General features: G+C 38.8%; 3 protein-coding genes across 7 annotated transcripts; 1 reads left to right on the forward strand and 2 right to left on the reverse strand.

Annotated features, from left to right (window-relative positions):
* Positions 1-2,461: 2,461 nt before the first annotated feature.
* Positions 2,462-27,208, reverse strand: LOC136248761 (leucine-rich repeat serine/threonine-protein kinase 1-like). 5 transcript variants are annotated; one of them, XM_066040554.1, is made up of 20 exons: positions 27,095-27,208; positions 26,381-26,663; positions 26,236-26,276; positions 19,505-19,664; positions 19,038-19,088; positions 18,854-18,986; positions 16,080-18,803; positions 15,114-15,318; positions 13,823-13,942; positions 13,512-13,767; positions 11,566-11,722; positions 10,625-10,824; positions 9,539-10,485; positions 8,998-9,117; positions 8,070-8,417; positions 7,731-8,003; positions 6,906-7,043; positions 5,092-5,631; positions 2,975-3,590; positions 2,462-2,920 (listed from the first exon to the last, which is right to left on the reverse strand). In XM_066040554.1, exons 2-20 carry the CDS (start codon positions 26,610-26,612, stop codon positions 2,538-2,540), a joined length of 7,644 nt encoding a protein of 2,547 aa, XP_065896626.1. In that variant the 5' UTR covers positions 26,613-26,663; positions 27,095-27,208; the 3' UTR covers positions 2,462-2,537. The 5 variants fall into 5 exon arrangements, with proteins under 5 accessions (XP_065896626.1, XP_065896625.1, XP_065896628.1 ...); XM_066040553.1 differs by having other exon boundaries at positions 27,056-27,183; XM_066040556.1 differs by having other exon boundaries at positions 26,381-26,651; positions 27,095-27,169.
* Positions 22,298-23,550, forward strand: LOC136248765 (uncharacterized). Its single transcript, XM_066040560.1, has 2 exons — positions 22,298-22,741; positions 22,859-23,550. Exons 1-2 carry the CDS (start codon positions 22,316-22,318, stop codon positions 23,441-23,443), a joined length of 1,011 nt encoding a protein of 336 aa, XP_065896632.1. The 5' UTR covers positions 22,298-22,315; the 3' UTR covers positions 23,444-23,550.
* Positions 22,305-26,192, reverse strand: LOC136248763 (uncharacterized). Its single transcript, XM_066040559.1, has 4 exons — positions 25,189-26,192; positions 24,516-25,135; positions 24,102-24,466; positions 22,305-24,049 (listed from the first exon to the last, which is right to left on the reverse strand). The coding sequence occupies exons 1-4, from the start codon at positions 25,253-25,255 to the stop codon at positions 23,524-23,526; spliced, it is 1,578 nt and encodes a 525-aa protein (XP_065896631.1). The 5' UTR covers positions 25,256-26,192; the 3' UTR covers positions 22,305-23,523.
* Positions 27,209-27,453: the final 245 nt, after the last annotated feature.

The raw sequence follows: 27,453 nt of genomic DNA on the forward strand, positions 1-27,453 counted from the left end.
TCCTGGATACGCCCCTGGCACACATGATAAAATATATAGCTACCACCACACCATCACAAACACATATATAGTCACTAGTCTAGCTGCAAATGCTATGTACACATAGCCAGGAGCAATCTCCTGTCCCTGGTATAAGAGAACAGTTTAGGTGCCATGTATGCCATATAGTGGAGACTCTACTGGTATGAATCAATTATCTTCACAAACAAAACACTAGTGGTATGCAACATGCAGTAGTCCTGCAGAAGATGGAGCTTTTTTGGCTGAAACTTGCATTATGCATATGTGGTCTATGGTTTGTTTATATCACAAAATAATTCTCCATACCATATACATGGACTACTCAAAATCAACTGCTGGACCATTGAACAAAGTGGTGATTCAGGAAACTTTAGTATTTGGGTTATTCCATGTGAAATTTGTGCATCATGAGACAAACCAAGTTTCATTTGTTTGGTTTAATGCAGGCATTTTACTCCATTTGTGATTGCACATTACAGTGAAACCTGTCTATGATCAGATTGTGTGTAAATAAGTGTAATGAGAACACCTGCCTAAACTGACCATTGTAGCAGTCTACGCTAGCAAAACTTGCAACAACAACAACAGGCTGAAAACTGTATTCCAGCATAAAAGGTGCTTTGTTAACAGTTGGGCAACTGCAACTTATACACAGGTTCACTATTAGCTACTTTGTGCTAAACAATTAGGTCCATAAGTAGCTAAATTAACTCAATTAAGTCAAGTAGTTTGAAATTGTTGGACCTTGAATAGACAACTTGCAATGTATTAAGCTATGAAAGAATTAAAAGTTATACGTAAATTAAAACTGGCAACCAAACACTGCAATGATAATGAAAGCTTTGTTATATCATTATTAGTAATTGCAGCTGTGTATTTTAGAACAACAGCTTTACTTTCATTTAATAACCCTGAAAAATTTAGTTGCAATGGTTCCACTGCAAAACTTGACTGTTATGGCTATCTCAGATGTTTGTTGGAACCAAGCACTGTCCCAATCTAACACTACATTTATAGAACACTACATGTGCAAATGTACAAACAGAATACAGAGTCAGCTTGCACTACAATGAATTTGTAACCCAAGTTTGTTCACTGCATCTATTTTGACTAACCATATACACTGTGTGCATGCTATCAGTGACTATCTGACCTTATATGTACCAGTGACTATCTGACCTTATATGTACCAGTGCTGTTGAATACAGAAAAACATTATTGTAGTAATATGTTGCAAATGCCCCTTCGTTGTAAAATGATTTTTGTATGCAAAAATTTCTTACATAAAACAAAAGATCAAGATACTCTAATAGAGCAGTCATTCATGCAAAAATATCTTTGCACAAAACTGAGACTGCAAATCAGGCTTGCAATATATGCAGTGGATGCTCTATTTGCATAAAATGTGACCAGATTTTCCACACATCCAATTGTGAATTTGAGAGACCATTACTTTACTTCAAAGTAACATACATTGAGCACAAATAGCTAGTATCCTTTTATACGTATAACAATGTGAGAATAACAGAACTTGACCTTTCCTCTAAGATAAAGGTGCATTACTGAGTCCTCATCAGTCACTGTCAGAGGTATAACAACATGCTACAACACCTCAATAAGTCATATGCTATAAAGGAGTATGGAATACCCAAATGAGTTGCAGGCAAATTATTGTCAAAAATTTTGATAACTGAAAAATAAATTAGCTATACACTAGGCATTTGCTTCTTTACAGGACCACTTCTATGATACAACTCCTCAATATAGTGACCATAGGTAGATTCCAAACATAACGGTATACTTCATGAAAATGCAAGTACTTATATAATCATTATGACTACCTTTTTAGAGACCATTTCAAAATGCTTAGTGGTGTATTTCATGAGTTTGTATGTATAAGGTTTACTTTAGTGAAATGAACTAATGTGTGATACAGGGTAACCTGACACCTGTGAGATTATGATTTGGTCTCAACTAATGAAATTAGAAATGAGATTGACATTAGAAATGAGGTCAGACTTTTCTAATGACTTGCATGTGAGAATTCATCAGAACCTTTCTGCTTACTCAAGACAGAACTGAAAGTTAAGTACATATCAACCATGTAAGACAGTACCAAAGAACTATTATTTGTTTTAATTCTGGAATTCATCCAAGGCCTTCCTCCTCTTCTAGAGTGTACGGACAGGTTTTTATTAATGAGATCATAAAAGTACAAATTAGCTATGACACGTCTATTATAAAGTGGTCTAATCATAGCAATGGTCTTAATGAAGGTGGTCTATACTTACAGTATAACCATAGATTTATAAACCCCAGTAATAAATCTATAGTATAACAGTACTAGTATATTTCATACAAAGTTTTGATGAAAATCAGTTTTGAGTTTTAGAATCCACTATTTCCATTCTCCCCAAAATTTCCCCCGTTCATCTTTGCATTATTCAGTAACACTCAATACATACTTCATTAGTAGTACATACAGCAGGTACTACATTATATGCAAATAAAACAAATCATTTTAAACACTGCCAAGTTAACAAGCAGATGTCCTCGTCGTGTCGTTGCAAATATTTCATACTTTTGTCACTATTAGGATTTAGTAAGAACTTCTTACGTCCATTACCAATACTGGTAATGAGGGGAATATCACTACTAATGTTAGTACCATCATCGTCGTCATCATCTGAGATTGGTATCTCAGGACACACACAAGGTGACACTTGAGGGGGCATCAGTAACAAAGCTCGGACCTTATGTTCATGATAGTGGAGACACTGCAGCATTGTGCCATGTTCTGATGACCACACCCCTATCACACCCACTGTTGTACCTACATAAAGATAACACCCACTAGCTTGCATCGCTGAAACTTGAAGGCCTTGTGAATACTTGTCATCTACAGTGGAATAAAACAGCTGAAATACAAAATGATACTTATACTGGAACTCACCAAGTTTCATATCCTGCTTACAGTCCACAACATGTAGTTGTTTCTTCTTCACAGCATCCCAGCATACAAAATATGAACGACGGTTAAATGATACCCACACATGACACCTAGTGTCACCATGGCTACCAGTAAACACACTGCTAGTCACAAGAGCACATATTAACAGACGACCACCAGAGAAAGGTTCACATTGTAACTCAGAATACTCCCACTTGGACTGGTGATGTTGAAACACCATCAACTTGTTCTCACTACAAGTACCCCACACTTCAGGGGAGCCATTAACAACAGCAACAGTCATGTGAAATATTGAGTATTGGTCAGAGAACTGGATGTGTGAATGTAATCGTAAACCACCTTGATCAGGAATATCCAAGAATATCCAAACATCACAATTGTGGGTGGACACCATCACTTTGTGATCATCCTTAACATGTACAATGTCTAGTATACACTCAGGAGTGTGGTCTTTGCTGGCAAGATGGCGGACAAATATAGTTCTCATTGTGAGTGCATGGATAACTCTCAATTCTCCTTCAACATTACCCAACCACACATAGTTGTAGATGGCACAGATTGCTGATATCTCTTGTTCACAGGCATAGCCATAAAACAGCTATGAAGGATGAAACATATGTACTATAAACAGTCAGTATACAAGCAAATACTGTGGTGCAGGGCTACTAATGCTCAGCAATTCACTCTCAATAATATGTGAACTGTACCAACCTTCGGTAACAACTAGGGGTCAAATGTAATGGTAAGCTAGTGCCAAATTACACTCTTTGGTGCACAGTCATGGCACACAACACACAAATGAAATAATTTCCAGTCATTTGATCACCTTGCCAAGGTCACTGAAAACACACACACCTACAGAAGTCTAACTTCAGAAAGTAGATTCAATAAGGTTTGAGTGCAAAAATTGCTAGTGAGATATTGTGTTAAATTTTGTTTTGTCCCATAACAGTTGTTTTCAAATTCTGTGTTACATAAAGTATACAAAATCCCAGCATTAATTTACGTTCTATTACTATTGATACATTTTAGTAGTAAATGTGACTGGATACAACAACAATGTGTGCAGTAAGACTAGTATAGGAAAATAAATTATAGGCAATTACAAAAATAGTTGTAACTCATGAAAGCAATGATATACAGATTTGAAACTTACACCACTGTATTCGCCATGAATTGGGAAATCCATTACTGGGTAAATTTTTCTTTACCACAGACAAAATCAGTGAAGAAAGAACAATCATGTACTATCACTTCAACATGACGTAAACAGAGTTGGGGGTTACTAAACTGCTTAGTTACTTTTACAAAAGTAACTGTAACTGTACATAGGATAAAAGTAATGAGTAACTAGTTACATTTCAACTTGTTGGTTTACTGCAATGAAACAAAGATTTTCAAACTCCTCTTGAATAGGCGCTATCCAAGTTTTTACCACTAGTCCCTTTCTTCACAAAAATATAAGCATTAAAGCTTTTAAGAAAACTTTTTAATAATACGTATGTATTTCACTCACGTAAACATGTTTAAAATCAGAAGAGATACAACATGTGTGCACTGCTTAGTTTAATTGCATAACTGGTATTTGGAATTTCCCATGAGTGAGTCTCAATAGTCGTAAAACAAGACCAGCAAACATTGAAGTTCACAAGAGCTCAGTAGATCTTTAGATAGTGCTTTATATAAACTTCAAGAAAATGTACTTTGTTTTGAAAGAGCTCCTCTTAAGCACGCGAAAGAGTACTTTACGATATTTCACCAAGAAATTTGGGAACCCTTACAAAACAAAGTTCATAGTTTTGAAATTTATGCAAAGTACTATTCTAATATCCACAAAACCCCAGTGAACCTCATTGTTGGCTGATTTCGTACTGTGATTATTGAGACTCACATGACAGTAATAGTCAATAAATCAAGCAGCGTGCAATGCGTGTCCTACTGTACCTCCTCTGCTGTAAAATTAAGCATGTGCAATTACGTCGGGTTTTGCAGATCCAGTTATAAAATAATGTGGTTATCCTGCAGCAGTCAATCCGTTGTGTACAGATTAACATGTAAATACATGAGGAGGAATTAACACTGTATAATGAACAACTTACTGAGTATCCTGGTACATTGTCTTGATAAGTGAAGATGGTTACTAATCCTTTCCTCTTGTCTCGGCCACACAGCCAAGTTTGAGTACAGCCAGAAATGTCAGAACTAGTGGTACTGTTTATGCCACTATCTCTTGACAAAGTGTGGGCCTCATCCATAGCACCAACTCTTCTATACATCTCTCCCATGCCATCTCTTCCAGTTCGTGGTTGAATCAGCGATGTCTCGATACCTTCACTTGCAACAGAGGCACTACTCATCAATGATACACTGAGAGAACCTTGACCAATTGCCTGAGAAGCTAACAACTCAAAAGCAGTGTCACTGTGGCTGAAATGATTGTCCTCAAAAGAAGGGTCAATACGGCCTACACATGTAGTAGAAATGGCAGTGACCTCAACAAGGTTGCTATCAACACGTAAACTGTCAAACTCAATAGTCTCTGCCCACTGAACAACTTGAGACATGTTTGGACGATTGTTAGGCTCATGTTCCCAACACAACTGCATCATATCTTGTACTAGAACTGGTGACCGAGCTTCCTACAAGACAAATGTTTCTGCAATAATATTACTAGATGTAGCACAAAGTAAATTATTATTATTATTTGTTAATTGGTACAAGGAAGGTCTTATAAAACCAATCTCAAATACATCTAAATAAAATCAAACTGGTGGTCATACAAAAATACGTCCAATTTAGTCTTAAAGATCAGTACATTAGGTGCAGATACAATTTCGTGGGATATGGTGTTCCAATCATTGATGATTCTCTGTGAAAAACTATGACCTCTAATAGCAGTGTTGAAGTGATTTTTGTAAAGTTTGAGTCCATTTGATCGGGTGGGGTTGGTATTAAAAGTAAAAAAAATAGCCTTTGTCCACAGATACTAAATTGTTCAGGATTTTGTAAGTCATAATCAGATCCATTCTGGTTTGACGGTAAAGTAAGCTGGGTAGATTAAATTCTTGGAGTCTTTCAGAGTATGTCAAATTATAGAAGGAGGGTATAAGTTTTGTGGCTCTTCTTTGAACTGCTTCTAGTTTACAGATGTTTTTCATAAGATGAGGGTTCCAGGCAGTTGACGCATAGTCCAAAATTGGGCGAACAAGAGTAACGTATAATAATCTTATTGTGTTGGCATCCCTGGAGGCAAAGGTATGTTTAATAATTCCCAATACCCTGTTAGCTTTCATTACAATTTGATTAACATGAGATGTAAACCTCAAATCGTTATCAAATACTATACCCAGATCTTTTCCCTCCACAACCATGGAGATCATATTTGCTTCATTTTCAGAGGGGAAATAATACTCTGTGTTTGATGAAGAATGTACAATTGTGCTGTAGTGACATTTAGGAAGGTTAAGAAAGGATAGCCATGTGTCACACCATTGCAAAGCGCAATCAATGTCTTCTTGCAGAATGGAAGAATCTTCAGATGAGCAGATGGGGCGATAAAGTTTTGTGTTGTCAGCAAAGATACCCAAATAGCTCTGTATACAGTCAGGTAGGTCGTTGACATATGTAATAAATAAGATGGGACCGAGCATACTACCCTGTGGGACACCACTAGTGACAGTAGACCACTCGGAGAGTGCTCCACGAAAAGAGCAAGTGATGGGTCCCTACGGCAGAAGGCATAGTGGAGGTGGCTAGGTATTTGTGTACTAACAGTGAGTAGTAAACTCATAGGTACAAACACTGGAGCATGTAGCTTCATTTAGCAGAACACTTGATAAATAAACATTTGGGTATTCTCATCAAAATGGCTGGTATAGACATGCTTTACAATACACGCATGTAAAATAATTACCTTATCAGTGAGTCGAGGTCTCCTACCATCACGAACAGCTTTATGAAGGATAGCTGGATCCTTACGAGGTAGTTCATCATAAGGTGGTCTCATTGTGAGCAGCTCATATATGGTCATTCCAAATGCAAACACATCCACCTACAATGTAACAAGAGTGATCAAACATGTCAACGTGTACATACTGTGATATGTTTTACTAACCACACACACATGTATGTATGTTAGTAAGATCATTCAAGCACACATTATAAAATATACCACTGTACCACACCGTGTGACAGACACACATACTGTCACTAGTTTATACCACTGTACCACATCGTGTGACAGACACACATACTGTCACTAGTTTATACCACTGTACCACATCGGATGACAGACACACATACTGTCACTAGTTTATATATACCACTGTACCACACCGTGTGACAGACACACATACTGTCACTAGTTTATATATACCACTGTACCACACCATGTGACAGACACACATACTGTCACTAGTTTATACCACTGTACCACATCGTGTGACAGACACACATACTGTCACTGGTTTATACCACTGTACCACATCGTGTGACAGACACACATACTGTCACTAGTTTATACCACTGTACCACATTGTGTGACAGACACACATACTGTCACTAGTTTATACCACTGTACCACATCGTGTGACAGACACACATACTGTCACTAGTTTATACCACTGTACCACATCGTGTGACAGACACACATACTGTCACTAGTTTATACCACCATACCAGACACATTTCATCGTGTGACAGACACACATACTGTCACTAGTTTATACACACTACACACTTTGTCAGGAGCAATCTCTTGTCCCTGATGAGAGAACAGTTCAGGTGCCATGTATCCAGGAGTTCCAGTAGGATTATTGGCCATGATGCCATGTACAGTGGAGATCCTACTGGTACCATAATCAGCTATCTTCACCAACACTTCAGTGGCATGCTCCAGTATATCTTGTCGACTACTCAACTGTAGTGGAAACTCCCAGACCAACACATTTGGTGACTTGATGTCCAGGTGAGCAATTTGATGTCTGTGTAGGTACTCCAGTCCTGATGATATCTAACATGTTAATAACACATTAAACGTGCACTTGAATAAGACAGTAACACAATAGCAATGCTATACCTGACAAATAGTGGTCTTCAATGTGATGGGCTCCAGTAATCTCTTGGCATTCCTGTATCGCTTCAGTACATCCCTGAGGCTACGTTTGGATGCCAGTTCCAACATCAGACAGATCATGGATGTGGTTCCCTGGATGATGGGGGTAGTACGTACTCCACACAATCTGGTTAGATTGTCATGGTTAAGTTTGGAGAGGATTGACACCTCCTGACGCACATCATGGTAAGACTGTGGTATCAGGTGATCAGAACTAGCTGACTGTAACACTTCTTTGAGGCTGGAGTTTTGTAGCTTGCGATCAGCTTCTGGTAGTAACACCTTGATGGCTACTGGCTCCTTGTCACAATCCTACACAATCATAAAAGTATCATCTACAGCTTTCATGATTCCTTAACATAGAAATTCCAAATGCATTGGTACCATGATAAAGAGAACAAAAACTGAATGCATCCATCAACGCATCCTGGTTAAATCACTTCATACTGGAACTTCACCTATTTGGACACTACCAATTATTGTGAATAGGCTCTCTCTCTCTCAAAAGCTTACTGTACAGTTTGATGCTACAATATTTTAATTTAGAACTGAAATAATGTTCAAACAAATCAGTCACTGACTCTAAAAAGCACTACACTGGACAGCAAGATATAAGAAGTTAAATAGTTATTTGTGGTTTTTGCTCCACTTACATTTACTAGAGCCTCAATTTATCCAGATCCATTATCCACTAGTGTAATTTAACAACATTTATGTGTCACTAAAAAATCATTACATCTTAAATAAGAGTCAAAACAAATAAAAATTCTTGTTTTGAATTGTCTTGAACATGAGCAATACATAGCAGCTGTTTTGTTACAATCTCATGCAGTGCATGTATTACTTCATTGATCTTTAGCACATGTGTTACACACTACACTTAACTCATCACCTCATGTCCTAGCTCTCCTTTCAACACTACTCCAAATCCTCCTTTACCAAGCTCATGCTCTGTGTCAATCCAGAGAGGTTCCTGGTGATAGCTGGTGTAGTCCCCAAGATCTCTAAAATACTAAGGACACAACACATAGCACTAATTTACTACATTAAATTTGACTAGCATATATAAACGTGTTGTGATCTACACTCTATAAAATCACATGCACACAATAAGATAACTATTTTTGAACCAGGCGCGTGCCTACTGTGGGAACGCGCCTGGTCTACTGAAATTGTGTTTGTAAAAGTGTGTGTGTGTGTGTGTGTGTGTGTGTGTGTGTGTGTGTGTCTGTCTGTCTGTCTGTCTGTCTGTCTGTTGTGTACCTACTATGTGCCTATCTACCTATCTATGGTTTGTCCACATGTACCCACGTGAGCAAAATCGTTAATAAAAGCAGCTTGCATGTAAAAAAACATCGTGAAGTCTGAAGCCACAGTAATTTTTTTCGGACTATACCTCAGATCACAACACATATAGAAAATGACAAACCTACCAACTCTGGGGCTAGTTGCTCAATATTGAATGATGCATGGGCATCACACCAGAGAGATTTCCTCTTGATGGCAGGTATAATAATTGTGTCATAGCCCCAACAATACACTGTACTATCACCCCTCATGAGTGAGAAGGATGGTATAACCTGTTCTAATCCAGGTTGTTGTCCATCATTGGTAGAGCTGCTCTTACAACAACAACAACACTTCCAACATGGTACAAAACAGGGAACTTGTCCTTCAATAGTATCACCAACAAACATGCCAGGAAACCAGTCAGTGGCCAGTGAGGTGATGTGCTTTATAATCTCAACCATTATGGAGGTAGCATCCCCAGCAACATCTGGTGGAGTATCCTGGTCATTGTTTGGTGTACCAGAATTTCTTGCTACAGTAATCCAACCAGGAACATTGACACATGCTTCAATTCTGAAAGAACAATTCTCTGCTGTTGTCACATCTTCACTGGGATCAGTTTTGTTTACAGCCTCCTTCACCTCCAGAAGTAGCGTCTCCTTGTAGGCCAAAGCTAGACCACTCTTCCACAACCTCCATGGTAGAAAGGCATCGTCCTTAGAAGACTGATAGCCAGGAGACTCCATCAATAGTACAGCAAACAATGACTTGAGTGTCTTGTTGATACTGTGGTTAGTAGTGAGCCTGCAAACTAGACGAGGCCAGAATCCGTTAGGAATGAATTCTGTAAACCAAAACTTCCAGAGTGGAGGATAAGCAATAAACTTATCAACATCACTGACTTGCCTATTACTAATGTTAACTGTTGGCAATGAAGTCGGAGGATCAGGAGACAAAAGGGAGGGAACTAGGAGAAGATGATTCTCTAATCGTAGAGCTATGTCAAACTTGCTCAGTAGATTTATGCATTCATCCTTCAGATCCTCAAGCAATCTTGACCGAGACACCAGCTCATTAATCTCCACAAATCCTACATAGAGAGAACAACATCATATAACAGGTCTCTCTAGTTACTATAGGATACACTATACAGTCCTAACTATAGGATAACAGTTAAAATTATCTGTGTATAATTTATATAACAGTAGTTCTAGCCAATCACAACATACCATTATTTACAAGTGACTCCTCTCCAGCACGAGGAACTCTGATCACACTAGACATCATGTCACACAACCATTGAGGGTCAAGGAAGTAAACATTCTTCAGTGCCTGATCAGTAAAGTGTAGCAGAGTCCCTTGATGATGGAGGTACTGAACAGCATCAGACAATTCCTCCTCGTCCTCTGTAACTTCAAGGAACTTCTTCCTATAGAGTAACAACAACAACAAAATATCAATAGCTATAAAGCCTGTCATTTATACTATAATTCACACACAACAGAAGTTAGAGTGAGGAAGGCCACTGCACTGCACTACACATCACAGCTTAACATAATAACATGCACAACTTGTTAAACATCTCAGGCAAGCCAGTCAACCTGCTATGCCTGTAGGTTAATTTGGGTGAAAATTGGGCAAGCCCAGGACTTCACTGGGGTGTGCAAATCTATCAAAGGCTGTTGCAGGATTTTACAGTACTAAGTGCACTAGAGCAGTGACAAACTGGAGCAGTTGACTTGCCAAACTAAAATTTACTGCTGATAATAAACCCAAGGTGAAAATTCAAATTTTAATCCGAATCTAAATATGATTGCATTGTACTAAGAGTTCATTTTAAACTCTTAATTATACTGAAATGACATTGTACAGATATTCTACTACTTGATAGACTATATACATGTTCAGTATATTGTACAAATGTTATGTTAGTCTCAGTTAGTACCACAGAGTGCAGCACACAGTAGCACTCGGTGGGTCGCAATAGACAGTAGTTACTGTTGCACACTTTAATCAAAGCATTGGCTAATATGATCAACAGCCAAGCTTGAGTCTGAGTGTGCCAGTTTTAGATGTAGAACAACAACATTTTTATTATGGAGAAAGTCCTAAACCACACTAGCCAAGAGGAGCATAACTGCTACTCTTCATTGGAGAGGCTATGATTTACCTAAACTCTTCACTCCTCATCACTGGTGGTTGTTGTTGGATTCTCATCTCCACCATCACCTTACGGACTGCTTCCTGAAGGTCCAGGTAGACTTGCGGGATCTTCTGCTGGAACAGAGCTTCAGGATGATCCTCTGCCATGTCCTTATCATATGCCACTAAGAAAAAGAATTCAGTAGATACGTTTGATACAAATGATACATTTGTTATTTAAAAAAAGTGTAATAACGTGGGATTTAAGCAAAGAGTCTAAAAAATGTAGGTGGATTAAATGGAAATTGAAACTTTTGATTGGGTAGTAGAATGATATAACGAAAGTGTTATTAGAAGCAATAATGCAAATATGAGTAATATGGAGCCCAAGGGATTAATAATTAGTTGGTTGGTACTGGGTCCATTCAGTAGTAGAACATCCACACAAATATCAGCAATTACAGTAGGCACTTTCTAAAAATAAAAAAATTGACCAGAAACCAGCCTCAGCAGTATTAGTATAACCAAGCCCAACGTGCTTCAGTATGCCTCCCAATAGGTGGCTACAAAATTTCAAATCTTTTTATTCAGTGGAATGTTTCACTGACTAACTGCCTCCCTGCATGCTGCCTTCAGACAAGTGCAAGTTAACAGGTAAGGCTATGGGAAGGTAACTGCCCCACACTGACCCTCAAATTATTCATGACAAACAGTACAAGTGATCGTTCTATTAAAGTAATTTGTCCACTGAGAGTAAGTGACCATGAAAATGAATAGGCTTAGTCTGTTTGAGAGCACTTTTTGATTGAAGTGTTTGAATATACTTGAAATTTATTTAAAACTTGAAAATACACAGAAGTGCTATAAATGTTGTGTAGCATACGCTACATGTGGAAGGACTGCAAACTATATCCTTGAAATGCATCTTTCAACAATATCATTGCTTCTGGCTTAAACATAAAACATAGCAGGTAAGGAAGTAACTTAACATTCTGTGCAAGCAGTGAAGGGAAGTTCTGGCTCAATGAAATAACAAAATCATCGATTATAAGGAGTACTACAATATCTGAGGATTAGAGGAAAGAACCCGAGCTGTCCAAGCTGTAGCAACCTAGGAAGAAGCATCAACAGATTTTTTATTTTTATTTTTTTGATTTGTATATCAAATGTGATTGTTCTTGTTTGTGCTAATTATTGTAACATAAGCAGGTGCTTATGTTGTCAGTGTAGCTCGTTATATCATCTAAATTACTGTTTGCAGAGTTGGGGAAGTTACTTCATGAAAGTAATATATTACATATTACTTCTATATCAGTATGATATATTACAGTTACATATTAGTATGATATATTACAGTTACATATTACTTAGAATAAAGAGTAACTTAATAATATTAGCTACAAATATTAAGTTACTATTTTATATTCATGCTAAGTTACTTTTTTATTAAGACAGCTAAGTTAAAGTTAACATATAAACCACATGCAGTCACGTGATGCACATCAGTGACGCGTACATGCAACACCTGAGCACCATTATAGATGAAAGGCTAATGGATTAAGGTGATTAATTGATGGTAGAATGGATAATTGGCAGTAAAATCCATTTATAATGTGTTACTTGCTCATCGTTACTTGTAAAATCACTCGTTACATCTCAGTAAAGTTACTCGTTACTTTTCGCTTCTACCTCCTCGTTACGTAATAATATTACTTTTGCCGTTACTAGTAACGACTTATAGTTTCCTAAAGTAACTTAAAGTTATATTACTGCATTTCCTAAAGTAATGCGTTATATTACTCAGAATCGTGAATTGTAATATATATTATGTAACGCGTTATATTACGTAACGCGTTACCCCATCTCTGACTGTTTGTGCAGACAATGCCATGCAAACTGACAAATACCAGTGTTACGGCAGACAGACAGACTGTGTTGTCACTGTGTTACACAAGTACCTATTATTAAACTAACATTTAAAGCCATCATGGGCCACTTTAAGATGAGTTGCTACTCTATAGATAGTTCCACGAAGATGATCGATACTGCTATTCCGAAAGATGCTCCCCTTTTGGGTACAGCTGATACTGCATACCTCCACAAGGGTAGGATAAAGTCTGGAATCATTGTACCGTTCTTTAACACGAGCCTCACTCTCAGCAGCTATCTGCTTTGTTACTTGATCAAGGTGTGTCCCTATAACAATGACTGGGGAGTCAGGAGCTCTTAACTGGAAGATAACACAAAATTTAGCACCTTCCATCAACTCACTAGCATCACAATACCTTAATATTTCTCAGCCATGAATCCAGCTCATCCACCCCTCCTTCATCATTCAACCGATACAAGGCAAGGTACAGTGAACGCCGTGAGTAAAAACACTGATGTGTAGTGCTGTAGATATCCTGTGAATTGCACAAGGAACCAATATACATTACAGTGCATAAAGAAACTTGTATGTAAGTGTGAGGATATGGAAAAATTGGAGCTTGTATGGGCTAAAGTAGACATTAAAGTTTTTCGTACTTCAGGTGACGATCTGCATCACTTTTTATTGTAATGATTCCTATTAGCTTGTAAAATGCCAAGTCATTGAAACACCATCACAAAGCAAATTGAAAAGAATTGGATTCCATAACACATGCACTATAACTGCTGCAGTTGGCAAAAAGATATGTATTGGGCCAAAGCAATGTCAAATAGCAACAAAATTAAGCCCATAGTGTTAGCCATTATTCAATTATGCTTGTCTGAAGGGATTACTTAGTATCAGAAAATTCTGTTTTAAAATCTCCATTGAAGCTTATCAGAAGCATTTCAGATCGCACTACAAATTTGGGCTAGTTCCTAACCAATACTGTTAACATGTCACACGCAAAAGCTAAATAGTGTCACTGATGAACTCTTCCATTGTATACTTATTCAGTATTAAGGTTTTGAACAAGTTTCCACACAAGAAACGTGAAGTTAGACGAATTTGTGGTGTTAGTCTAGCTGGACAGTGGCCAACAATTGAGCCTTTCACCATAGACCAAGTCTGGTAGACACCTACTAAGTATGAAGAATCTGTGCATGGGACCAGGCTGTGAGCATAATAAAATGTTTCTCCGGGCTACCCACAATAAACTCAACGAGTACAAATAATCCAACATTTAGTGTTTCATCAGGAAGATGGAGTGCTGGTAATTTTTCTCCAATGCTTTTGTCTTGTCTGTAATGAAAGAACAAGCACTGGATTGGCCTATTTCACGGCAAATACAATATGGTACAAGTCTGCGCTCCGTATATCATTGCATTCGTAAGTTATAACCATTTTACTTTCCTACATGTTTCTGTTGTTCCTACATATTTTGTAGTGCTGCAACTCCAAAAGTTCTAAACATAATTATGTAGATATGAAGATGAAGCTGAAACTTCACCAGTACATTCCTTTGGCTGTATAGATAAAAGTGACGTAATAAAAAGGATTAGAGAAATGAGTTATGTCACAGATCCTATTAATAAAAACAATTTGAGAAATGAGTGATGTCACAGATCCTATTATGAACTGTCTGATATCACCATGGTAACACTTACTTGACCAGCAAAGTCCCACGTCATGAATGTGATTGGTTGCTGTTTGTGAGAGGGGCTGGTTGGATACGTCCACTTCTCAATGTCAATGCCAATTGTACGTCCCGTTCCTTCAAAAGGTAATCCCCTCAATCTACGAAGTAGTGTGGTCTTTCCTCTCTCCCCACACCCAACCACAATCAACTTGATATACCGATAGAACACTGATCTAATATTACAGTAAAACGTAAAATCAAATACACATCCCACCATTTGTATATATAATATAAATGTTTGATGAGCTAAGGTATTCTGATTAACCTACATACGTATACATGCATTAGTGTCACAGAAATCAACCCCTTTATACAGAGATCAACAGAGATCAACCCCTTTATACAGAGATCAACAGAAATCAACCCCTTTACACAGCAGAAAACATATTATATGTATTAAGAGTGCAAACAAAAATTTAGTAGATGAAACTATTAGAGTCATTGGTAGTGTGACCTAGAGTGATAGTGAATAATAATGTTAGTATACTGTTAGTACACTGTATACAATTGTACTATTATGATAAATTATGTACAACCGCGCTTAGTCAAAAACATGGATAACAGAAACAAACATCATAGTGAGGAAACTGTCAAAGAGCTCAAGTGTGGACTACAAAATAATACAGAGATAACACAATAACAACTAGAATATGTGATGTGTGTAATTGGATTATACATTGTTAAAAGCAAGGCTGAGTATTGTTGGTAACTGCTAGTAATATTGTAATAAATAATAATAAAAGTTACTATCAAATTGTGATTGTGATTGTGATAGTTATATTACTGCTCAGCTCTAGTGTGACCGTTATTAAGCTTTATAGTGTCAATTTACACTATTTCAGCTCAGCATCATGTTTAATGAAGCAGGTGCTTTGGTCACAGTGGTCACTATATTACAGAAACACTACCATATATGGTAAAGTTACTGACTTACTTTTTCAGTCTTGAGCTCATATAGGAGAGCAGTGGACGCAGTGCCATTCCTTTGCACTCAGGTGGAGGATCCCGCAGTTTGGGCAAGTCATTCCAGGATAACTGAGTGAAGCCAGGACACTTTTTGAAGTATGCAAATTCCATTGGCAGTGCTTCAAGCTCTGGATTAGAGCCAAGAGTGATACTCTTTAATTGTGATAGAAATCCGATGTCATGACTGAAGCAGCCTTTTAGGTTGTTGTTATACAATCTGAGATTCTCCAGTTGAGGGTACAGCAAGTCCAATTGACTAAGACCCATATGTCGTCGTAGTGACCCTGCATCTCTGACAGATACATATCCAGATGACTTCATCAACTGAAAGATCTCCAACATGTTACAAGACAGATCAATAGTACTGAGGTTTTTCATCTCTTTGTGAGTACGATGGCGACAATCCTGCTTCTGTTCACTGTGTATCATACGACAATGGCGTATCATGTAATCCTTTAGCTTACGATCAATGATGGTACCTAACTTGTTGATCTTGTTATGAGATGCTAGGAGCTTCCGCATCATTGGTGGCAAACAGGATACATCAATTTCTGTTATCTCATTATGAGAAATATCCAGCTCCGCTAGCAGTGGAGCCAGGCAGGGCAATGCATCAGGGAACATTGTTAGCTTGTTTCTGCTAAGGTTGATCTTTTCTACACCACAACAGTTCTCATTATGAGTAATGTACTCCTCAGAATAGGCTTCTTGCGGTGTTTCAAGTGCTTTCACAAACCTGACTGAAGTCCTTCTCCTTCTTAACACAGTCGAACGGTTGCGAAATTTATCAAAGTTAGCTTCTAAGTGTGCCTTAGCACCAACCACTCTCCTGCCATATTGCACGGCAGCAAAAGATGTTTGTTTATCTGATGGCAATGATGACATCAGAGATGATTGTGGTTCACAACTTGGTAACTCAAACAACACATTGTTAGAAAGATTCAATTCCTTCAATGACAAGCACTCCCACAGATTAGCTGGCAACTTGGTTAGTTCATTGTGTGACGCATTCAACTCCTCTAAAGAAGGAAGGTCCAGAACAAATGAAGGCAAAATCTCTAACTGATTCCATGAGATGTCCACTGTAGTCAGTGACTCAGATAACTTAGTGATATCAGCATTATCTTCCTCCCCCAATGACTGTAAGATATTCTTCTGCAGCTCAATACACTTCAAGTGTGGTAAATTCCAGAGTGATATGGGCAGTTCAATAAGCTTGTTGTTACTGAGGTTAATATCCTGTAAAGGAGAAGAAATCAGTGGAGTAAGTGACGCTATATGGTTGTATGATGCATCTAAAGTGACAAGGTTTGGTAGCTGGAACAATTCTACTGGTAATGATGTAAGATTGTTCTTCTTTAGTATTACACTTGTGAGCTTAAAAGCCTCCACTTCAGTTGGCAGTGATGCCATTAGCACAATATTGTTATCATCATCTTCTGCACTTGCAGGACAAAAACTGGAATCCTTTGTAAACCACTTACCAGACACCTCTGATAACTTCATTCCATTCCACTCCACTGTCAGTGCATATGAAGAAGGCTGGACAATGCTCTCCACCAACAATTTGCAGTGATGTCGAATGATGTTGTAAGCAAGAACGTGATTTTTTGTTAGCTGTGCCAATCGGATAGCCATACCATCCACGTCAAGAGCTCCAGCAGCCAACAACATGTCCACAGCTTGTGAGTGTCCCCAGGCACATGCCTCAGCTAGAGGAGTCAACAACACTTCATCAAAATCAATAGCATTTGGTGGCTTATGCTGACTCAGAAAAGTTCCATCTTTTGTAATGTAAAGAGACTCTGGAACATCAACATTTTCAGTAAAATCTGTAGAACTTCGGATTCTTTTCTTGACTGATGGATTGGAGGTGATAGTTCTTGTAAATAGTTCGGAGACTGATGACTTACCAATTAATGAGCGGCCACTACTGATGGAAGACACTCTTGGGATCTGCTCCATGTCCTCATCTTCAGAGATGATGCTGAATGCATCACTACAACTTGCTGCGCTGGTTTGAGAAGACATACTAGCAATAGATGGTTTGGCTGATATTTTCTTATGTGGGACAAACTGCAGAACACGTTTTTTAGTGTCAGTTGAAGGATATCCTTGTAAATTTACTAAATTGTCTGTAGAATTCTTTTTATCATTTTTGATGTGGTTGAGTAAGACTTCCAATGTGGAAATATGGTTAAACTTGACAGCTACATGAAGCGGGGTCCGACGTTTCAAGGAGGAAACACTCAAATTAAATGGCCGATAATTGTTAGACTTGGGCTGAAATTTCAACAACATTGACACAACTTCCTCATAACCAAAATAGCAAGCACGATACAATGCTGTACACCCATCAGCATCACGGACATTTAAATCTAATGGAGAATCTTCACTATATTCCTCTGTGTCAAGCAAGAAAGATATCTTGCCAAGGATTATTTCAACAATCTGCTTATTGCCGTTCTCCAGGCACACAGTGTGCAGTGGTGAGTGACGCTTATCCATCATCGTGTCACTAATGAGGGCAAGTTTTGGAGAATGATCCAACAATAGCTCAACTAGTCGTGTGTTGCTTTGTTTGCAGGCGATGTGGAGAGGAGTGTCACCACGACCAAGGTTAGGTAATGGAGTCTGATCAGAACAATCCAACAAGAACTTAACTATTCTCTCACAGTTATAACTACAAGCCCTATTGTAAAACGCAACAGTACCTGAAGAACACAGTTACTCTAGCATTACCTGTATAGTAAAGTAATATTTCCCAAATCTAACCAACGAGCAGCTAAGTCTTGGTGGTGCTGAAACAAAGGAGAATAGGCCTCTTGAAACTGCTCAAAGATGTCTTCTTCCTCAGACACCATTTCATGTAGAGCTATACAATAGTAGTAGTGGATTACATGTTGCCATGGTGATGACAACTTACATTTTACTGTCTCTTCTTCAGTTCTACTCCGCTGTGGAATAGAATACTTTGCTACAAAAAGCAGTTCATATAAATGTGATTACTGTATAGAGTATACAGTACTTATGGGTATATCAAAAGTAAACAAGAAGGTACATTAGTGTGTGTGTGTGTGTGTGTGTATGTGTGTGTGTGTGTGTGTGTGTATGTGTGTGTGTGTGTGTGTGTGTATGTGTGTGTGTGTGTAGTGTGTGTGTAGTGTGTGTAGTGTGTGTGTGTAGTGTGTGTGTGTGTGTGTAGTGTGTGTGTGTGTGTGTGTGTGTGTGTGTGTGTGTGTGTGTGTGTGTGTGTGTGTGTGTGTGTGTGTGTGTGTGTGTGTGAGTGTGCATACTGACATCTAGATAGCATTTGCTTGTCTTGTGTTCATCACATACAAAACTACACACATATAAACATACTACAGATAGAGAGCAACAAAATACACTCACCAATGTGATGGGTCACTACAAGAGTACACTTTGGTCTCCCTCGTATGTGGTCCCGAGGTGTCCTCCTCTGCATGTCCTCCACATTCAGTTTAGCCCCATACTCCAGCAACACATCCATACACTGCCAGTACCCACCCTTGGCAGCCAGATGTAGTGGTGTCTGCAGGAGTACAATACAACCATACCAATGTTTTTCTGCTCGCACTTTATTGACAACATAAACAATTCAAGGGACACAACTTACATGTACTTGTAGTTTACAATAGAAAGTTAACAGACTCAATGGTATATATAGTAGTTATACGGGCACAATGTGGAGTCTATGAAATTTTTAAACCCGAAGGCCCAGGCTGTAACACACAAGCGAAGCGAGGGCACTACTAAGGGCCTGAGGGTTTATAAATTTTATAGACTCCACATTGTGCCCGTATAACTGCTTTAGACTCTATTTCACATTACACTCAGATTACTTACCTCATCCATGGCTGTTTCTGCTGTAGGCTTGGCAAAACCGGATGGTTTTCTTGCAAAAATACTAGCACCATGGCAACTATGCATCCTCACGTGACAAAATAATAGCGCTTGTTAAATCACTGCACGTGAACAATGCATAGCGATAGGATAAACCTAGATTTTGAGCATATATTATATAGTGCATGAAGGTGTGGAGTATGTTAGAAAACAAGGTGGAGTATATTAGAAATTTATTATCCACCCAAAACAGCCTAAATAGAGTCTAAGTACAGTGCATTATAGTCTTTTGCTGACATGTTATGGTATGAGGTACAAAAAAACTTTTTTTGCTCTACCAATGAACACCTCACATATTCACAATTTGTGTAGAGCCTTCATGAATGTTCATGAAAAATTCTGACGAACATCGCAGAGTTTTATCGTGCATTCTACAGTATGTATGTGGCAGCAGCCAAAGACAGTAACAGTAGTACTTTCTCCCTATATAAGATCAAAGGGACATAATGACACTGAAAAAACATTCCTGAGATGACTGATTAATTCTGATCAAAGCTGATCACATCACTCATAAGGATTTAGTCATGGACAATACATTACTGCAATTAGTATATTGTATAAGCAAGAGGAAGATCTTCTGTACACCTTCATGCTGTGTGTTGACACATGTAAGCAAATCTATTGAAAGTCACCAGATTCAGCATAGCTCTTACACATGATGAACTGGAAATTACTTGCATGCTTAAACGATGTAATGAAGTTTACAAAGAGGCAATCTGATTGGTTCAAATTGTTGACTGCATTGTATACCTGACTTCCACTTTAATATTGTTGTCACACAAGAACTACTGACACACTACACTGCACACTAACATATGATACAGTAGTACTGTATAGTAGGGATTTTTAGCTTTCTTTCCCAAAACTTATCACCCATATATAAACCTCACTTTCCCTTCATAACAGCTTGGCAGTGTTGGTTAGGTAAGCCCACATAATTGCTATGAAACTACAAAATTGTAGAAGTAGAAAATTGCTCTATATTAACTCCAAAACTACTCAACATAAACAACTGAAACTTTACAGTCAGCAATTGGCCAGTGCAGTCATCACACTATAAGCATAAGCACCTCGTGCTTCAATTCAAGCCCTAGCCTGGTATTAAGACACATGCATGCATGGATTAAGAAGGCGAAGAGCTAGCTAGAGTTCGCATCGAGTAAAACAGCTGTATTTATGTACAGACACAGCACATTTTTAAAAGTGCTATGTTGATGTTTATATGAAGATGGACGTGTGTATGTGTGTTGCATGACTGAATGGCTTGCTTGCCTAGTGTCCAGGCATGGCCAAAAGTCTACACTGGTCTAGGGCATTCATACAGTATGAGTAACAGCAAACAAACAAGTGTACAAAAGTGTAAGAAAAAATTAGAAATAAAAATCAATGAAGTAATTTACACCTGTAGCTATGCTAGTTGACACTTATACTCCAACCATGGCTTTACTATTGACAGGCTAAAGTAGAAAATAAATGTCCACTACCATAGCTACAGAAGATGACCTCCCTTGTTTCATTGCTATCAGGGATAGGACAAGCATGCACTACAAAGTGCTAACAATTACAAAACATAGTTGTACTACCTTAGTCAGCCATATTACGTGTACAACGATTGTATTGTAATCATTGATGACCACTGTTACTGTTGATGTGAAAGTCATGACCACTACACATTGTCATCATTGTAAATCTAATTATTCTATCATTTCTCCCATCATCAATCAACAAAATTAAAATATGCATCAAGCCCCATTAAGCCGCTTCCTCTGCTTTTTGTACAGGGTCCATTCAGCTCACATGAAATACTTTCAGTACTTGTGCAACGTCACTGCGCATCCACAATTTGATGTGGTCTTGTCGTATCCCCCATGCATCCCTAAAGTTTCTAATTTTTCTCTACACTTGTGATTCACAATGGTGATTACAGGTTACCAGCTAACACACTAGTGGTATCCCATAGCTACCTCCCATCATAATGCTATCGTATAACAATACCTCCTATAATGACATCCACTATATCTTAGAGACATGGATGACAAAAGAAGCCAAGAGCCATAACTTACCATTGTTAAACTCAAATCTGAATCTATAGTTGTCTTTTAAAGGTTCAGTCAATTGCAATATATTTTGTGTCAACAAGAAGTAGACACAAGAAATTCAGTACATAGTAGACTGGGGAGGTACAAACACTGGACTGGACCCTTGAATGTTAAAATGCCAGGGGGGGGGGGGTAGGTCATGACGCGTTGATGACGAAATCATCCTCGTCATATAATTACTATGAAGATTTTAATTGCATTTTACACATTCCAAAGCACTATCCACGTGTTTACACGTGCTACTCGTGTTCGTTTTCATCAGTGCGGGATGGCTGCTGGCGGCGATCCTGGTGCTGATCCACGTGGTCCCTGGGATCAAAACAGTATGGGAGTGTATCTAACTATCCCGTCTTTCAGGTATTCCAACATTGCCCAGGAGTTGATGGAAGATGAAGAACCCGTGGGAATTTTGTCAGCTGGGGAGAAATTCTTGTATGTGTTGCCTGGATTTGACGTTCTTGGTGTTGAATTACAACATATAAAGGTAAAAGGATTCGGAAAAATTGGACCAGAGGAAGAAACTTATGATTTATTCATTAAAAATGACATTTCTTTGTGCCGCTCATACCCTACTTCCATACTTCTTAAGGATCTTACAGTTGTTAAGGTTAGTGATTACAATAATCACTTGAATACTGTACGTGTATATACTTTAAGGATAATAGTATGTTGTTAGTACAATAGCTTGGTAATATAGTTCAACAAATTTTGTGATGTCTTGTAGGAAAGTGATTTTAGTAAGAGGATTGTAACAGAGAACCTTCATTTCCCACCACAGGGGGTGATAGTGATTTGGGAATGGGAGGAATCATATGACGACAATATAACACATGTGTCCGAAACAAATTCAATTGCGAACAGCTCCAATTCATTAAATTCTAATACAGACTCGGATGCCACACAATGTAGTACAGTGGTACAGTCTACAGTGACATTCAAGTGCATCGGTTGCCAACACCGTACTTCTTCACAGGACACATTAGAAGTAGTTAGTGAATTGTTGGATCAAGGTGAGGCAGTACCAGTCAATGTATTCCCTGAAGAAGAAAATCCTCACGATTCAAAGGCAATCGCATTTAAATGCTGGGTCAATAACAAATGGAAAAGAATTGGGTATGTTGTTAAAGAAGCACGGGATGCTGTACATGAGGCAAGAAGAGCTGGCATAATTACTCAAGTACCCTTTAAGTGGGCCAAATATAAATCAAGGTTTGGACGGTCTGGTCCAGGATTATATGCAGGGATCAACATCACAAAGTATGGAGCGTGGGGGACAGAAGTGCACAGATGTGCTAGTAGTTGCAATTGATGGTTTCTGTAATCATGCAGTGCTTTGTATACATATTTGATTGTAATAATATTCATTAACATAATCAACTTTAAGAATGATCAGAATGTTGCGCCATAGGAATGTTCATGGAGTACAATGGGAGCATTGGGTGGTGGGGGTAGTTCCAAAGGCACATTGTGAAACTTTGGTCTAACAGCTAAAGTCCCTCTAACAGGCATGGTTGCACGCCTGGGACCAAACGCAGCAGGTTGTTCCCTTCTGGGTGCTCTTTTCTCCTTTGGCTGTTTCAGTGGGGGCTTGTCAAAGTCAGGATGAGCACCTTCATAGTATCGATGGTGAGCAGATGTATAATAATAAAATGGAAGATCAGGGTTAATACGCTTTGAAAACTGAGACATGATCTTCCACATTCCATATTTGACCTCCTTGGTGGTGAAGTTCTGTCCGATTGCATCCCTCATCATGCTAAAGAAGCATTCAACATCATCTGTACTAGCTGCTCTTGGATTTTCCAAAGGACAGCTGCTATTAATGCGTTCTCGTCGAAGATGTTCCCTTCCTTCAATGTTGGTGGTAACTGCTACCAATGTCTCCCTGGAAAACCCCAAAACATTGCTTATGCTCCTAAATTGATACAAGTCCATTGAATAAAGACTAAAATATTGCTGTTAATTACCTGTTCACTTCCAAGAGACTAAAATCGTAGGATTCTCTATACCACGGCATCAAATCCTCCAGGATAAAGTTGAGCAACTCATAATTGTACCTACATCTTTGTAAGCTAGTGAGGCCATGCTCATCACTTGCTCTCCTCCAGTTCCACACCATCCTAATATATCTAGCTTCAAAATCATACCCTCTTTTCTCCATAAATAAGGCCAACTTGGGACTAAACAACCGTTCAGCATCCACTACAGATTGTTTCCTTGACCCAACAAATGCTGGATAGGTTAACCCAGAACTTGAGTCATTCAGTGCTTCTACATATCTCTGCAACTTTAATTTAGCTGGTCCCCCATTTCTTGTGTGACTTGCAATACGCTACATTTACATTACAGTGTAATAGTTATAAAGTCATTTACTAAGTTACTTTAATCAGGTGGGCTTCATCTTCGCGTTCATAAAAAATTTCATTCGTCTCCGGATGCTTTTCCGGTATGTACATATATGTCTTGAACATCACACCCTTTGCTTCAAATCCTTTGATCAAATCCTTTGAGTTAGAAACCACTGTAGGAGCCGAGTTAGAAACCACTGTAGGAGCCGAGTTAGAAACCACTGTAGGAGCCGAGTTAGAAACCACTGTAGGAGCTGAGTTAGAAACTGATGTAGGAGCTAAAAGCAAATGCTGCATCTGGACTGGTGCATGCGCAGTCACTGATGTCTGGGCTGAAGTAGTCATTGTCAAATCCTGGACTGAAGTAGTCATTGGAAGATGCTGAGCAGAAGTAGTCGTTGTTAAATTATTTGTCAAATTTTGAGCTGAAGTAGTCATTGGTAAATGCTGAACAGAAGTGGTGGTTGTCAAATGCTGAACTGAAGTACTCGTTGTCAAATGCTGAACTGTAGTAGTTGGTAAATGCTGCTGAACTGACGCTGTTTTAGTTACAGTGTTAGCTGCAAGTATAGCAATGTAATGCTTTTCAGCTACTGCAGGAGATTCAAACTGCTTGGTCAGAATCTTGGTGACTCTTAACCTACAAGAAGCACCTGCAAGATGCACTGTTAACCACTTCATTTAATTTATGAATTGCAAATCTTACCAGTTCGACAATGTGAAGTCCCTGAATATCTCTGAACAAAAATGCCTGCATCGTTCCAAAATTTCATGTCTTTGTGCACCACTCAGCGCTTCCCATCTGTGTATAGCATCATGAACAGCACTAAGGCATAGGCTTCATTATCTGTCCAATTAACTTTCTCAGTTGGTTCCACTGAAAAGAGTGTTCTTCCTTTTGTTCCTGCTCTTAGTCTTGACCGTGAAGACTTGGTCAACTGAGTTGATTTTGGACTTTCTAACAATTGCATTTCACTTAAAGCATTCATAGTTTCAGTTATATCAAGCATAGAAGTTAATCGGTCCGGAGTACTGAGTGGTTCTGACATGCTAATACCTCAGTATTCTAATTAATACACGATGCACTAGAAAGTCTACTTACAGTTGGGGCGCGATGGGGCGCGACGAAAAAATCCGTTATTCCAGTGGAGATAAATTATCACACCACAAATCAATAGGTATAAATAGAATATACAGCAACTTCTCAAATGTACAGTTCAGTGCTGAGCAACGAAGGCATACGCTACGATTATTGGCATCGCACGTGGGCTTGGCCTACCCCCCCTGTTAAAATGCTACAGTTTACTTCTGATCAGGACAAACAAACCTTATACAATAGATCAAGAACATTGTGTTTTGTCGTTGATTGGTTAAATGATTGATTGCTAAACCTCGAAAAAGTTCAAAGCACTAGCTATTCCCTGCTAGAGGGGTACACATACATGTAACACGAACACTACAACAGTTGACCACAAAATATACAATGATTTCACCTCCAAGACATGTTGAATTGTATTTGAGTGGTATCAAGTAACCTTCTTCTGTGACATAAGGAAATTCATCACTTTGGGAATATTATTTTTTGGGGAATTATAAGTCACCCTAGCTGGCTACCATTACAAGTATTTTGTTAAAATCTTTTTCAATACTGTACATGGAACATTCAATATGTATATGAATAGCAAGCACGTGTACACAGACACACAACTGTTTACTGGTAAACCCTAAACTTCAGTACAACACAAACACTAACTTGTTTAAGATCTGGAAGAGCTGACTCTACGTTAGGGTTTCCTGCAAGAGGAAAGGAAACATTAAAATGATTATTCCTAGTAGAAGCTATATGCACTTTAGTACACATACCACTAGTAGCTCACAAATGACATACTAGTTCTTACCTCCATGTGTTAAAAGAATACGTAGAAATGGTGTCAGCCCTTTGTCTGCAGCAATGTGCACTGATGTCCTGTTGTAAAGTCTTGCCAGTGGAGCATTGATTATCTTCTTACGTTGGGTTGGCTCGTATTTTATTAAAAAGTTACGAAGTGTATCTATGGTCGCTGCGGACACATCTCCCTTTAATAAGAAATCACGTAGTCTCTCCTGAGGTGTAAATTGGCGAGCCATCATCTATCATTAGATAATCAGACGAGGCAGCACACACCAATACTATAAATGAAACTGTCAACACATACTGAAAGTGAGTAGCATACATACAACTCATACATGTGGTCTAGGCTCTCAGGCCATACCCACGCCATGGGCTAGTCTCGCGTGCCAGACGGTTTGTGTGGGGGCGGCAAATTTACCGCCCCCACACAAACCGTCTGGCACGCGAGACTAGCCATGGGCATAGGGCGAGATACCACATTTGATTCCACACTAGACCAGTAAACAGTTAGGTAAAGGAAATGAAACATCTACCAGCGGCATTCAGTGTTTAACAACACATTTTGCCCTAGCCAACTATACACGACCTCGTACACGACTGAACATCACGCGCCTGTCGCGTTTTACCTCAGGCGACAATGTAGAATATACAAACAGTACACGCTTAAGCATTAGTTGCTCACCTAGACTATTCACTTACAACATCAAACTCGACCAATTACCTCTCGAGTTTCTTTGTGCTTCGCTGTTGTGCACGAATTTTATCTGCACAGATAATCATCCTCACGTGAGCACATCCTTATAGTCACGGGAAATACCCACCTTTCCAATGAAGCTAATCTAGAGGCCACATCAGATGGGGTGACTGGGATCGAGCTGGGATAGCAAGTCGAGGCCGGGGATGAAGTACTGGTCACGAAAAAAAAAAGTACTAGTCACATGGATCCAGCGAGACAAGCCATATGGACAAGTAGTCTGACGTAGCCGACCCGCGCGCGTAGTGCGCAGGTCGGCCACGCCAGACTAATGGACAAGCAAAGCAGGTATAACTGTATAATTACTGTGTGGAGTAGAACGCACT

Source organism: Dysidea avara, chromosome 3, assembly GCF_963678975.1.
Source record: "Dysidea avara chromosome 3, odDysAvar1.4, whole genome shotgun sequence".
Lineage (NCBI taxonomy): Eukaryota > Metazoa > Porifera > Demospongiae > Dictyoceratida > Dysideidae > Dysidea > Dysidea avara.

Coding starts and splice junctions, on each gene's coding strand:
- LOC136248765 (XM_066040560.1), top strand. CDS start 22,316: ATGAAGATTTTAATTGCATTTTACACATTCCAAAGCACTATCCACGTG. Junction 22,742..22,858: donor AGGATCTTACAGTTGTTAAG/GTTAGTGATTAC, acceptor GATGTCTTGTAG/GAAAGTGATTTTAGTAAGAG.
- LOC136248761 (XM_066040554.1), bottom strand. CDS start 26,612: ATGATGGCTCGCCAATTTACACCTCAGGAGAGACTACGTGATTTCTTA. Junction 19,089..19,504: donor TGTAGTGACCCATCACATTG/GTGAGTGTATTT, acceptor TGCTTTTTGTAG/CAAAGTATTCTATTCCACAG. Junction 15,319..16,079: donor ATGAGCTCAAGACTGAAAAA/GTAAGTCAGTAA, acceptor CTGTAATATTAG/ATCAGTGTTCTATCGGTATA.
- LOC136248763 (XM_066040559.1), bottom strand. CDS start 25,255: ATGAAATTTTGGAACGATGCAGGCATTTTTGTTCAGAGATATTCAGGG. Junction 25,136..25,188: donor GACTTCACATTGTCGAACTG/GTAAGATTTGCA, acceptor TGCATCTTGCAG/GTGCTTCTTGTAGGTTAAGA. Junction 24,050..24,101: donor AGTCTCTTGGAAGTGAACAG/GTAATTAACAGC, acceptor GTATCAATTTAG/GAGCATAAGCAATGTTTTGG.